The 12859-nt window shown below is 58.7% G+C and overlaps 3 protein-coding genes across 3 annotated transcripts; 2 read left to right on the top strand and 1 right to left on the bottom strand.

The window, feature by feature from the left end:
* Positions 1–1463: 1463 nt before the first annotated feature.
* Positions 1464–4710, top strand: TGFBR3L (transforming growth factor beta receptor 3 like). The gene is given in 7 exon segments (XM_090289029.1): positions 1464–1572; positions 2451–2974; positions 3614–3740; positions 3840–3998; positions 4128–4209; positions 4211–4276; positions 4554–4710. Coding segments are annotated over 6 exon segments (1023 nt in total). The 5' UTR covers positions 1464–1502; the 3' UTR covers positions 4272–4276; positions 4554–4710.
* Positions 4711–7051: 2341 nt separating this feature from the next.
* SNAPC2 (small nuclear RNA activating complex polypeptide 2) lies at positions 7052–9670 on the top strand. The gene is made up of 5 exons (XM_090289028.1): positions 7052–7304; positions 7805–7924; positions 8085–8153; positions 8411–8681; positions 8771–9670. The coding sequence occupies exons 1-5, from the start codon at positions 7122–7124 to the stop codon at positions 9097–9099; spliced, it is 972 nt and encodes a 323-aa protein (XP_090145154.1). The 5' UTR covers positions 7052–7121; the 3' UTR covers positions 9100–9670.
* Positions 9671–11008: 1338 nt separating this feature from the next.
* CTXN1 (cortexin 1) lies at positions 11009–12617 on the bottom strand. The gene is made up of 2 exons (XM_090289027.1): positions 12304–12617; positions 11009–11975 (listed from the first exon to the last, which is right to left on the bottom strand). The coding sequence occupies exon 2, from the start codon at positions 11953–11955 to the stop codon at positions 11707–11709; it is 249 nt and encodes an 82-aa protein (XP_090145153.1). The 5' UTR covers positions 11956–11975; positions 12304–12617; the 3' UTR covers positions 11009–11706.
* Positions 12618–12859: the final 242 nt, after the last annotated feature.

Genomic DNA, 12859 nt, shown 5'->3' with positions numbered 1-12859 from the left:
CGGGGCTGTGGCCACCCAGAGTGGCCTTCAGGGAAGGTGGGTGTGGAGCATGGTGAGAGGCAGTAAATGCTGGTGTGGCAGGGAGGAGGGAGTGAGTGACAGAAGTGGGGGCCAAGGGCCCAGGGAGGCAGGGATGGAGGGTGCAGTGAATCGATGTCGGGGTTCAAGGATGTGTGTTAGGGACAGAGGTGGGGCAGGCCAAGGGCTGGGTGTGTGAAGGCATCACTGCCCTTACAGTGCCCCTGAGTGCCCCTCAACTCCCCCAGAGCTGGCTAGTCCCCTGGCCCACCTTGAAGTTGGGCCATGGGGCCCCCTACACCCAGCCCTCTGCCACAGAGCAGCAGGGGGGTGTTTCCTTTTTTGTTGGTGATGCATGCAAATCAGTGGACGAAACACACACACATGCACACGCTCACACACACAAACCAACCAACACCAAAGGTGAGGAGCCTCCCTTGATGTAGCTGGGGCAATCTGGACTTGGCATAGGAATCACTGTAACTTCTCCACCCTGTTGACTCTTAAGTAGTCACAAAAGGGTGCATGTTTCAAAGTACTCTGTGTCTTCTCTGCCCCCTGACAGGAGAGGGGATGGCCACCTCTCACCCAAGTCCCCTTTGTAAGGGGTTGGGGCAGGTTAGGGGCCAAGAGACCTGGCTCCACACTCGGGGTCCCAGCTATGGGGCTTTAGCCTGTAACCAGAAGGTTGGTTGAGTGGCTGGTTTGGGCCAGCAGAGGCCAAAGGCCAGCTGCCCAGATTTATTTTTATTTAACTTGTTTCGCGAGTGTGTGTCCACCTGCCCCTCCCCTTCAGTGTTAAGGGGGAGTCGGGTCCACCCCCCACCCCCACCCCCCCATCTGTCTCCTGTCTCCTCCCTCTGTCTCTAGTCACCAGCCATCCTTCTGGACCAGGCAGAGGGCTGAGCAGGCAGGCAAGAGCCTGGGGCAACCTGGCCCAGCCCACGACCCCTTCTCAGGCTGCCATTATTGCCCCTTCCCTTTTTAAAGTAAACACCCTTGTTTGTAAATCTTAGACGCTTGAGAATAAAACCCTTCCCTTCCATTGGGTCTGTGACCTCAGCCTCCTGGGCAAGATGTAGCATGAGATGTGGAAAGGGTCTCTAAAGTCTGACCTTGGGGTTGGGGTGGGGCTGGGGAGTGGTGCCGGACTTGTGGGTGAGGTCTGTACATCAAAAGGGAAACTGAGGCAGGGTTGGGGCTTGTTAAGATGGGCTTTGTAGTGGATTGCCCAATATGAACCAGGCAGTAGAGAGGGACACCTGACCCCCCAGTAGCCGCAAGTCGTGCTGGAGAAGAGCTTTTAATTCCTAGCAGGCCTTGGGTGAGGGCTCTGGTGTCAGCCCCTCAGGCTGCCGCCCCCACTCTGCCTGGAGAGTGGCTGCTCAGCCAAGGACGGCTGCCTGCCTACCTGCTGGCTCTGGGTGCTTCCCGGGCTGGGCCTCTGCCTCTAACCCCCACGTACTCAGCACAGCCAGTCCAGTATGCTGGGTGTCATGCTCCTGCTGCTGCTCCTGCTCCGGGGAGTCTCCAGCTTGCCCAGCAGGCCACCTGGTATGTAGAGGCTGACACACGTGCCTTCATGCTCCTGTTCCTGTGCCCCCCTGTCTCCAACTCCCATGTACCTCGTGTGGGAAGGGGTGGGTGGGCAGTGGGGTATGTCCCTGCCCCCCACTTCCAGGTTCTCTGGGATCCCCAACTTCTTCAAAGTCCCCAGCAGTCACAGTGAGGCCAAAGACTGGGGAAGGGGGGTGCAGCCTGTGCAAATGCTTTTAGGGAATATGTGTGGGGTAGGGTGGTAAGCCTGAATGTCTGAGAGACAAGGGCCCGCCGAGAGCCTCCTGAAGGCAGACACCTGTCTGTCCGAGTGCGCACCGCATGCATGGGCCATCATGGATTATGAGACCTACTGGCACTCTAGCGTCTCTCTACCGTTTGCTGCTGCTTCCCTGAGCCTGGAAGTGAGGAAAAAGCCCCAGAGCCTGGTGGCCTGGCCGGGCCTGGGCTGTGCCAGAAGGGCTGTGGGAGACCACCCTCCTTCCCCCTACCCGCTTGAATGACAGCACCTAGCCACCCTTAGAAAGGGAAGGGTGGAGCCAGCACACTCCCGCCCCCCAAGCAGAAGACTGCAGCCCCTGGGCCCCTCCACCCACTTTCCAGTCAGGAATTCCCTCGCTCACTGTGGGGGAGGAAATCAGGGTCCAGGAAGGGGAGTTCCTCCCCAGAGGCGCACAGCTTTGTGCCCAGCCCCAGGGGTCTCCAGGGAGGACATCACGTTGTCTCAGCTGGCGCTGAACAAAGGCGAGGAGCTGAGCGTGAGTGAATCCTCCACTGCATCCATTTTCCAAAGCGGGCTAGGAGGTTGGATAATCTGCCAGAGGGCCTAAGGCACAGTGCATCCTCCCTCTGTGCCACCCTTTCTTATCCTCCAGTGTTCTCGTTCCCAGCTGCTCCCGGTCCTTGGCTGCGCCGACCCCTTTTTAGTCTAGAGCTGTCGGATGCGGAGGATGCCTTCCAGCTCCGCACGGGGCCTCTCGAGATCCCCGCGGACAGCCGCGTGTTTGTGCAGGTGTGGACTGCAGCCTGCCAGGGCGGAGGGCGGGCAGGTGGGGGCAGCCCATCCTGGCTGCAACACTTCACCCCTTACACACTCCCCTTCCAGGCGGCTTTGGCCCGTCCCTCCCCGCGCTGGGGCCTGGTCCTGCACCGCTGCTGGGTGACACCATCCTCGCGTCCGGCCCCGGCGCCCGCCCTGGCGCTGCTGCGCGGAGGCTGCCCTGCCGATTCCTCGGTCACCTTCCCACCGCCGAGCCCCCACGCCGCCCGCTTCAGCTTCCGTCTGCGCCCCGTCTTCAACGCCTCTGTGCAGTTCTTGCACTGCCAGCTGAGCCGCCGTCGCTGCCTCCGGGGAGCCCACCAGACTTCTGCGCCTCTGACGCTGTCACCCCAGTCGCTGGTGCGCCGGCGCAGGGCAGGGAGTCTGGGCTCCTAGGGCCGATCAGGGGCTGGGCAGGAGCACTTCCAGAATCTGAATAAGGAGCGCCTAGAGATTTAGGAATCTTGGGGTCAGGATGATTTGGAGCCTGGGGCACGCGTCCCCTGGAGCTGGGTTTAGGCACAGGGTCTCAGGCTGGAGGCTGGGCGCAAGGTGCTCCAGGGGCCCGTGGGGCTCTACATAAGGGTTCCTCAGGGGACAGGGAACACTGCATTCCCTCATGGACAGGGCACCCAGATCCCCTTGGGCTGGGCTTTGAGGTCCCTCCAGGGCTGGGTGGTTGGATGAAGAAAGCTACCAAGGGGTCAAATTTCTGGATATCTAAGGTTGAACTTCACAGATTAGGTGCTCAGAGAGCCGGGTCATGTGACTTGAGGGACTGAAGTTCGGAGTCTTCAGAAGCTGAGGGCTGACTGCTTGTATATCTTATGGGTTAGGCTCAGGGACCCCCAAGGGGCCGGATTTTCAGGGGTCTAGTGGTAGGGCTCCTGGTTGTAAAGACTGCTGTATATTTAGATCTTTTGGGAGCCCTGGGGACCAGCCCCTGGATCCCCGGGCCCTCATGTCCCCATAACCGTCCCTTCCGTTCCCTCTCTCCAGTGTCTACCTCAGGATGAGGCATGCGCCGGCGCTGGCAGTGGTAGCGGCGAGAGTCTGGGTGCTAACGGCTCCCACCTGCACACGCTGACTCGGCCCATCGTGGTCACAATTCCACGGCTACCTCTCAGTGAGTGGCAGTCCTCTGCGGGGGTCCCTGGGGCCAGGGACCTGGGACGGGGAGGGCCTCTGGGGCACGGGCCCAGTCTCAGCGTTGTACTCCCCACAGGGCCACCTAAGGACATCCTCAGCAGAGCCTTACGCCCGGAGCCTCCAGCGCCCACCTCAGTGGCCCTGGATCCCGCACCAGTGGTGGCACTGGTGGTGGCCGCCTTCTTTTTGGGCGCCGCACTGGCTGCCGGGCTCGGCCTCGTGTGCGTGCACTCAGGTACCAACCTCGGCCAACCGAGACCTTTGCTGGGTCCCCAGCCTATTCCCGCACTTCGGGACCAGGGGTCACCGCAATCACAGCCGGCCGGGGCTGATGGTCCCTAGATCTGCTCCGTTATGCCCACAGCAGACCCCAGGGGTCGCCCCTGCACCAGGCCAGCGCTCAGCAACCCCTACTGCTCCACAGCCTGCCTCTCTCTTCCAACGCCGCCCCTCCTGGCCCACCCCGAGAGCCTCGCCTAGCGACCCCCAACCTAGAAGACCCCAGTGAGTCAGGTGTGTGTGTGTGTGTGTATAGGTGTAACGTGGGACCCATAAAACTGGAGAAGGGAGGTGATGATAATGACTTCATAGCACTTCCTATGTGCCAAGCAGCGCTCTAAATATTTTACATATATCGCTTCTCGGTCTTATGGCTAATATCGTGTCTAAATATTTCACATATATTAACTAATTTAATCCTCATAGAAACCTTCAGGTAGATACTATTATAACCCCTATTTTAGAGATGAGAAAAAGGAGGCACTCTCTGAAGTTAAGTAATTTACCAAAGGTCACAAAATTTGGTGGAGCTGGGATTTGAAATCAGACAGTGGGTCACCCGTGGTGGACTGCGGGCTGTGTCGGACGGCACTAGGCGAGAATTTGGGATTTGGACCTAGCATCCCCACCCTCGTGTGGAGACTGATGGGGGAGGCCAAGGATCAGCTGAGGAGATAGCCTGCGCAGCCTGAGTCGCCTCTTCTAGGAACAGCGTGCCCCCAGCAAGGTCAAGAGACACACTAGGCAGCCTTTCATTAGACTTCGGATCCCACCGAACCACAAACCACGATCACTGCGCCCAACCCTCCTTACTTCTCGCACCGGGGCTCAAAATAAACATCTGGTCTGATCTGAGTACTGAAATATATCTGTGCGCGGAGTTCGGGGTGGAGGCAGGAAGCGGAGGCTTGGCATCAGGGCTGGGAGGATTCCAGCTTGGAGGCGGGGCTCGTAGGTCCTTTCGCTAAAGTTCAGATAGGGGGTGGGAGACCCAAGGGGGTTTTGTCCTAAACAGAAAGGGGCACCCGACCCCACTTGTGTCTTTTTAGAAAGAGGGGGAAGCGGGGGAGAAACACCAGTGTGACTGAGAGAAACATCTATCAGTTGTCTCTCGCAAGATCAGGGCGACAGTGCCACAGAACCCGTGGGCAGCTCCAACTGAAACAGAACCCATGGGCTGTTTAGTCAGGGGCCGGATTGCCCGCCGCCAGAATTATAACTCAATACCAGAGTTTAGTGAAAAGAAAAAGAATTATTTAATAGTTATATAGATTTAGATTTGCGAATTTCTGCCGTTAAGTCTTATGATCCTTAAAGCACCCACAAACACATATCCTTGCCTCCCCCTACCAAACCAGGCGAGTTTTAGAAAAGTTAGAGATACCGTTTCCCTACTTCCTAGACACAGTCCAGCTTTACCAGTAGCTGCCAATCATTCAATTCTGATTGGGGAGGCTTTGTCTGTGTTAAGGTGCTCGCCAGCTTTTAATACAAAAACCTCGTGGATTCTCAGCCTCCTTGTAAACTGCGTGTAGTTTTTCCTTCTTTGTAATCTGCACGGATTGGCTGGTTTGGCTCAGTGGATTGAGCGTCGGCCTGCGAGCTAAGTGTCGCTGGTTTGATCTTCCAGTCAGGGCACATCAGAGAAGGAAAACTCTGATTCCAAAAAACCTCCGCTGCCTTGCGGCATACCTCTTCAGGGGAAAGGCTAAGGGCGTAAACCCCGACAGAAAATCCGGAGCCGGAGTCCCTAAGGAGGTTTGACGTTGTAGTCAACACCGGCAACTCCTGCGGCGCACCTGAAGCCAAGCTGTATTGACTCCGTCTTTCCCTTGGATCCTTCAGCTGCGAAGAGATGGGGGGTCTGCTGCATGGGCAACAGCAGACCCTCCATATCACCCTGCCCAGGCTCTGTAGCTTCAGCTTCACTGGAGAGGACACTCCAGCGTCATCGCAAGATGTCGATTTAACACGGGAGGAGACAGATACCGTGTCACTCCCGAGTCGGACTGCACAGCCATTCTCGGCGGTGCAGAGACTCTTAAGAAGCTACACCATCGTCTCTCGAGACGGACGGCTGCCGACGACGAATCTGCATGGAGAACCTTTCAAAAACGCATGATCAGTCCCCAGTTGTGACCATTCACCGAACCTCACGCAGGTTCTGTGTGCTCTTTCCATACCATTCCCTGGTCCAAGGCCCCTCCCATCTCCTTGTGGCCCCAGAAACATCCAAGCCATTTGTGTAACAAAGACACCAGCCACCAGCCTCAGACATGTGAAGACATCCTAAAAGCTGCTTCCTTCTCCCCATCCCCCAGCCGCAAGCTCTGGGGGGTTTTGGACACCCCTGTTTTGTAACAACAGCACCTGCAACTGCATGTGCCCTGACTGGAACCGAACTGGAGACCTTCCCACTCGCAGGCCAGCGCTTAATCCACTGAGCCACACCAGCCAGAGCCCACGAGGTTAAGTTTAAGTAAACCCTGCTCCCTTTCTCAGTCCCAGCACCAGACCACCAGCCTCTGTTCCAGTCTCCTCTCAGGTTAGTGTAGAGTTCCTTAAATCCCTCCTGTCTGAGCTCCTCCCTTCCCTGATCATTGACAAGACCTAGACAACTTGCCCCATTTTACAGAAACTGAAGCTGGATACAGCTAAATCACTTGCTCAAGGTTCCCAGGGATGGGCGGCCCCACAGCCCAGGCTCTTGGCTACGACTGGACAGTTGCCCTTCCTGCCACGACCCACTCCTCTTCGAGAAGCAGGCAAAACACTCTAGGAGTTTCACAAGACTTAGTCCAGAAATGGAGAGAAGGCACCAGACCCATGATTTGAGCTACAGTTTACAAATGAAATAAAATGTGGGCGGGAGGGGGGGGGTCACGTTCGTTCCCGCCAATTGGGATGACAGCCTCTCCACCATTTCCTAACCACGCGGCTCACTCTATCTCGCAGTTCAGAGCTACACCCCAGTCTGCTTCCGCTTCCGCTTCCGCTTGGTGCATTCTGGCCCCAGCGGCCCCCGTAACTCCGCCCTCCAGGGAAGCGGGCCTGGAACGCCAACTCAGCCCTCACCAGGATGAAACCCCCACAGCGGCGGCGAGTTCCCCCGGCGCGCTATCTGGGCGAGGTAACCGGCACTGTGGTCTGGAGCGCCCGGGAGAAGCGACAGCTGCTCCGACTACTACAGACGCGGCGTGGCCAGCCGGAGCCGGACGCCGCCAAGCTGGCCAGGGAGCTGCCGGGCCGGAGCGAGGCCGAGGTGAGTGGGTTCCGGAAAGAGTGAGGCTGGAGGCGGGCCTAAAATGTGTTTGGCACGCGCCCCGAGAGCAGGGCTAGCGGCGGGGTGTGTGGGCGGGGCATAGGCGAGGCGGAGGGGCGGGGCTAACTCGGAGTTGGACTGAGAGGAGGCCCAGACGGGGCGGACGTGCAGACCGAGTGTGTGGCGCTGTGACACTAGGCGGGAATGAGAATCAGGAAATGGGGTGGAGTGGACGAGCGCGGAGGTGAATAGGGTCGTACTTAGCATGCGGACGGGCCCTAGCTGCGGGGAGCAGCCAGATGGGCCTGGACCTTACATTTTTCTTAGGTCACATCTGGGCCTTGGCCCCACACCCTGGGCAGTCTCTGTGACCCTTAACGTGGGGCTTGAAGGAAGCAAGGAGCAGTGGCCAGCTGTGGAGCAGGGAGTGGTTTTTGGTGTCTGTGCCCCAACCCAGGGTTTATTGAACCCCATTCGAGCCCTTTATCTCTCTTCCCTAGATTCGGGATTTCCTCCAGCAGCTTAAGGGCCGTGTGGCCCGGGAAGCCATTCAGAGGGTGCGTTCAGATGGCCCAAAGGGTCAAAGGCACCTGGAAACACAGATCCCGGCCCCCATCGAGGTGAGTTAGGGCAAGGCTCCTCCTGGGGCCAGCACCTGGAAGATGGGGTGGGAGTTGGGAGGATAAACTGATCAGGTGACCCTCAGGAGGAGCAAGGCTTGGGGGACTCCTGAGAGTTGATCCCTAGGCTGACCATGTGCTTTTTGGTTGCCCTACCCAGGTATGGATGGATTTGGCTGAGAAGATAACAGGCCCACTGGAGGAAACCCTGACTGTGGCTTTCTCACAGGTACAGCGGTCCCCTAGGCAGGCCAGGGATGTTCCTGTGGACAGGGTCATTCCTGAGTCCAAATTAGGTGGATCTGAGTCCTGGGCCCTTCCTCTTACCAGTCCTGTGACTGGCCAGTCATTAGACACCCTGAGCCTCAGTATCCCCCATACTGAGGCCATTTCCTTGGGTGAGCAGGTAGAGGTGGAGGGTTCAGCACGGCTTGCAGGGCAGGAGAGTGGCTGAAGGGAGGACTTCTGCCTTTCCCTTCCTGCCAGGTGCTCACTATCGCAGCTGTGGAGCCCACCAGCCTCCTGCAGTCCAAGCCCTCCAAGCCCACGCAGGCACATGAGAAACTGCTGCTTCTCAATGCCCCTGGTGGGCAGGAAAACCGGAGCCCTAAGGCTCCTGGCCATGCCCGTGAGGCACCTTCTGAATTCCCAACTGGCCTCTCTGCTGAGGGAGACCTTGAAGTGGACTTCGAGAAGATCTACAAGTACTTGTCATCTATCTCCCGCAGCAGCCAGGGCCCTGAGCTTTCTGCAGCTGGTAAGAATTGGGGGTGGGGGCTGTGGGGCGGGGTCTCAGGCAACAAGCCCTGCTCTCCTCTTACGCCTCCGCTCTCCATCCACCACCAGAGTCAGCTGTAGTCCTTGACCTGCTCATGGCACTTCCAGAAGAGCTGCCTCACCTGCCCTGTGCGGCCCTGATTGAGCATATGATGGATACATACCTGCATCTGATGGCCCCATCTGACCCCAGCAGTAGGAGCTTTGGACCAGGGGCTGAGGACTGTGGGACTGGCTCTAGGGGGCAAGAGGAGGCCAGCCAGGCCATCCCCCAGGCCCCTGAGAACGCCAGGCCTGATGAACCACAGTCTACCTGGCAAGTAGCTGGGGTCTGCCCCCTGAACCCATTCTCGGTGCCTCTGGAGCTTCTGGGCCAGGCAGCCACCCCTGCGAAGTGAGGGGCCCAGCAGGGAGAGGACACACCAGACATCTGTGAGCCCCTGGCCCTTGATTCTGCTTAGTCTGGCACTGGGTATGCATGAGGATTTGGTTGTGGTAGAAAAATCCCTGACTCGGTGTGCAGTACCAAGTGGCCTTTAAAGTGCTCCATACAGCAGGGATCTTAGAAATGGAAGCCCAGTGGTACAGAAGCTCAGCCACAGAACTGAGGTGGGGGGCAACCAGATGGCTGGGCTAAAGCCACCATCAAATGTTCCTCTCCCCCACTGGCCCCTCCTGCCTGTCTGAATCCTGTGGCCTATGTCCTATAACTCAGGGGTCCCCAACTCCTGGGCCGCGGGCTGCTATTGGTCCGTGGCCTCTTCGGAAGCAGGCTGCACAGCAGAAAGTGACAGGGAGGAGGGGTGAGCAAGTGAAGCTTTACTCACATTAGCATTACTCTCTGAGCTCCACCTCCTGTCTTCCCACCGCCTCCACCATCTGTGGAAAAATTGTCTTCCATGAAACCAGTCCCTGGTGCCAAAAAGGTTGGGGACCATTGCTATAACTGAATAAAGTTGTCCATCTGTCGTGCTTTTTTTTTTTTTTTTGTGACTTTAAGGTGGCAGTGGGGGCTCAAAGTGCAGAGGGAGATGCCAGAGGTAGGAGAGGCAGAGCTCAGGGACCAACCAAGGGAAGCATGCCAGGGAGGAGGGTGTGGTCACGAAAGGCTACCACTGCCATGTCTTCTCTAAAGCTGCTTGGAGTGACGTCAGTTTGGCTATGAGGGGACTCTTGGTGATGTGTGCAGGGTCAAAGCTAACCTGAGCCCTACAGGTGTGAGGGAGAGCTTTTCTGAACAGAGTGACCTTACATTATACAGAGAGAAGGGCAACACCAGCAGAGTGAGGGTGTTAGGCGAAATGATTCTCTGTACTTAACAAAACCATCACTAGGGCCACCAGTTCACCCCAGGAGGGTGGTGGGTCCTATATCACCTGAAAGGAATGTTCCTGCATAGAGAAGTAGGCCTGTTGCCACTTGGTTATTTATATCACACCTTCCTTCCCCTTTTGGTGTGAAGCCACTTCTGTCTCTACCTTCCTTTAGTGAACTTGATATGCTGGTTTCCCAACAGGGTAGCCAGGAGCCAAGCCCAAGGCTTGTGGGCCTGAGGGTTAGGGATGGGCTGTCTCATGTTGCAGGTTAGAAAGAGGGTCCCTAAAGTAGACTTGGGGAAGCAAGGGGAGGAGGAAGAGGAGTAGAAGTGGGTAGAGGAGGGAGCTGGAGTCCCAGCTGCTGTCAAAGTCCCCGAATTCTTGGAGGTGCTATTAGGTTTTCTTGAAAGGGGTCCTCCTGCCACCATCCCCTGAGGGTGTGAGTTCAGAGGCAGGTTGGGGAAGGCAGGCAGGAACCAGGTGTCCTCAATCCGAATGGCATTCCCCCAGGCCTACCTAGTTTCTGAGAGCCTGTGCATTCACTCAGCCTTCCTTTTATAGAAACCCTCACTGCTCACCACACACGCACACAGCTCCCCCAAGATTGCACAACACGGGCTGTGGAGTGGAGCCAGCCCACTCTGTGATCACACCCGCCCCCACCAGACCTATGGGTATCCCACGTGCGTGCGATGATGGTGGGAAGAAGGGAGCAGGCAGGGTCAGAGGGGTGTGGTCATCACAGCAGGAGGCCATGTCAGTTCTTGGAGTCCACCTGCAGGGCTGGCTGAGGGTCCCTAACCCCAACTCCCCACTCAGCTAAGTCAGTCTCACAGCCCCCATTGTCCCCCAGGTCAAGGGAAAGAAGAAGATGTCTTGGTTGCTTGGAGCTGGGGGAAGTGAGGTGGTAACACGTTGGTCCCCCCCCGAAGTGTGGGTCTGGGTGTCTTCGCAGTACTGGGCAGAAAGGTGTCAGCTCAGTTCGCTCAAGTACACGCTCAACAATAGCTTTTATTATCACCGTCAGCTATGAGGCAGGGAGGAGTGAGAAGGCGTGTGGGGAGCACATAGGAACGGTGTGGGAGGAGAAATCAGGAGGAGGTGGCAAGATTGCCAGTGACTAGTCTACGGGGTGGTGATGAAGGAAGGGCGTGCTGATCTGGACGGGGTCCTGGGCTGGGGGCAGGAGTGAGCCTGCCCGTGCTTTTCCCCCACGAGAGGTGCCACACATCCTGGACGCAGCAGCCATTGTCGCTCTTCATGCTGTCCCAGGGCAGGCTGCACAGGGCATTTTGGTGTGCAGCATCCACCCCGTGGGTGCAGGAGGGAGCCCAAGGAGGGGTTCAACACTGAGTGGGGATGGAGTAGTGGGGATGGCCAGTTGACAGGAGAAGCAGGAGACGGAGTCCCCGCATCCAGGAACGGACATAATACTCATGCTGGCGCAGGACAATAGCAGAACCGTCTACACATTGCGGGCTTGGTTAAATTTGGGGGCGAGGACAGGGAGGGATAAAGGCACGAAATGGGGCTCGGGCTTGCCCGGGAGGGATGATGGGAGAGGCCTGAGGATGGGAGGGGGTCTGTGCGGGAGGGGCTGGATCTCTCACGCTCTACCCTTGGGCTGAGCCCTGGGGTGGGATACTCAGGGCGCCCGTCGAGTGGAGGGGCACCCGGGGATGCCACGGCTCAGACCAGTGCGTAGTCGAACTGGCCACGCTCGAGCGCCTCCTTGTGGTCAGTCCAGGACGAGGCGGGCATGCGGCTGTAGGGGTCGAGTAGGATGCGCACGCAGCGCACCATCAGCAGCACCAGCACCACGAGCAGGCAGAGAACGAAGGCGAACACCGTGCGCTGCTCCGCGTCCAGGCCCGCGCCCGCAGGGGGCCCCGTCGACGGCGGCAACGGCTCGGGGGACAGCGTCCAGGTTGTGCTCATGGCTCACATCGCCGCGGGCCCTGTGGACGAGGGGTCGGCCCGGGGCGTGCGGATGAGGCTCTGCCTTCCCACGTCGCCCCCGACCTTGCCGGTCCCCCCTCTCCCGTCTCCGGGCAACGCCCATGCTCCGCTGGTAGACACACTGCGACCGCTACGCGGGGACCCAACTCCGCGCAGAAGGGGGCGCTGAGAGCAGGGAGATGGAACCCAACCCGGCCGGCCAGCACACAACAGGTGTGACCGTGCGGCGTGGGTGCGCGGTGGGGTCCGGCCCCGTCCCCCGCCCTCTGTATTTGTTCTCGGCGTCGCGGGGACCCCTTCCCCCACCATCCCCTCAGTTCCCCTCACCCTGGCCTCGACTGCGACAGGGACGCAGCGCCCGGCAGCCACGCTCTCCTCCGGGACCCACGCCGCTCCGCTCTCGCCCTCTCCTTGGCGGTGGTGACAGCAGTGCAGGCGGCCCGCACTCAGCCCACCCCGCTCGCCCCTGGAAGCAGCATAGATCTAGGCGGGCGAGGCTCGTGAGGTTCGCTAGCCGGCCGCGCGGCTGTTTCCATAGCAACGAGGGCGTGGCTGTGCGGGAAGGGGGCGGAGGCTGCGACAGTAGCGTACTCGGCAGGGACCCTGCCCCGTTCTCCAGATCACTGTGCTCAGGCCCTGCAGACCTGCAGGCGCGTAGGACCCCACCCTCCCCACCCCCACACAACACCCCAAATAAGTCCACCCACTTCTTAGTTCCTGCACCCCATCTTCACGATGGAGCCTTCACCCAGACTCCGTTTGGGGAACCCCGTTGCCACCCTCAGCACCACTGATGGGTGCTCAAGCCCCTTCCACCCCTTGGACCCTAACCCTCAGAGATTCCACCCCGGCCAGGTCACAGAAAACCTCCCTAGCTTTTCTT

This window comes from Furipterus horrens, unplaced genomic scaffold, assembly GCF_987537825.1.
Source record: "Furipterus horrens unplaced genomic scaffold, mFurHor1.1.pri manual_scaffold_10, whole genome shotgun sequence".
Lineage (NCBI taxonomy): Eukaryota > Metazoa > Chordata > Mammalia > Chiroptera > Furipteridae > Furipterus > Furipterus horrens.
The sequence above is the reverse complement of the archived record's forward strand: the minus strand, read 5'-3'. Positions and strand labels throughout refer to the sequence as shown.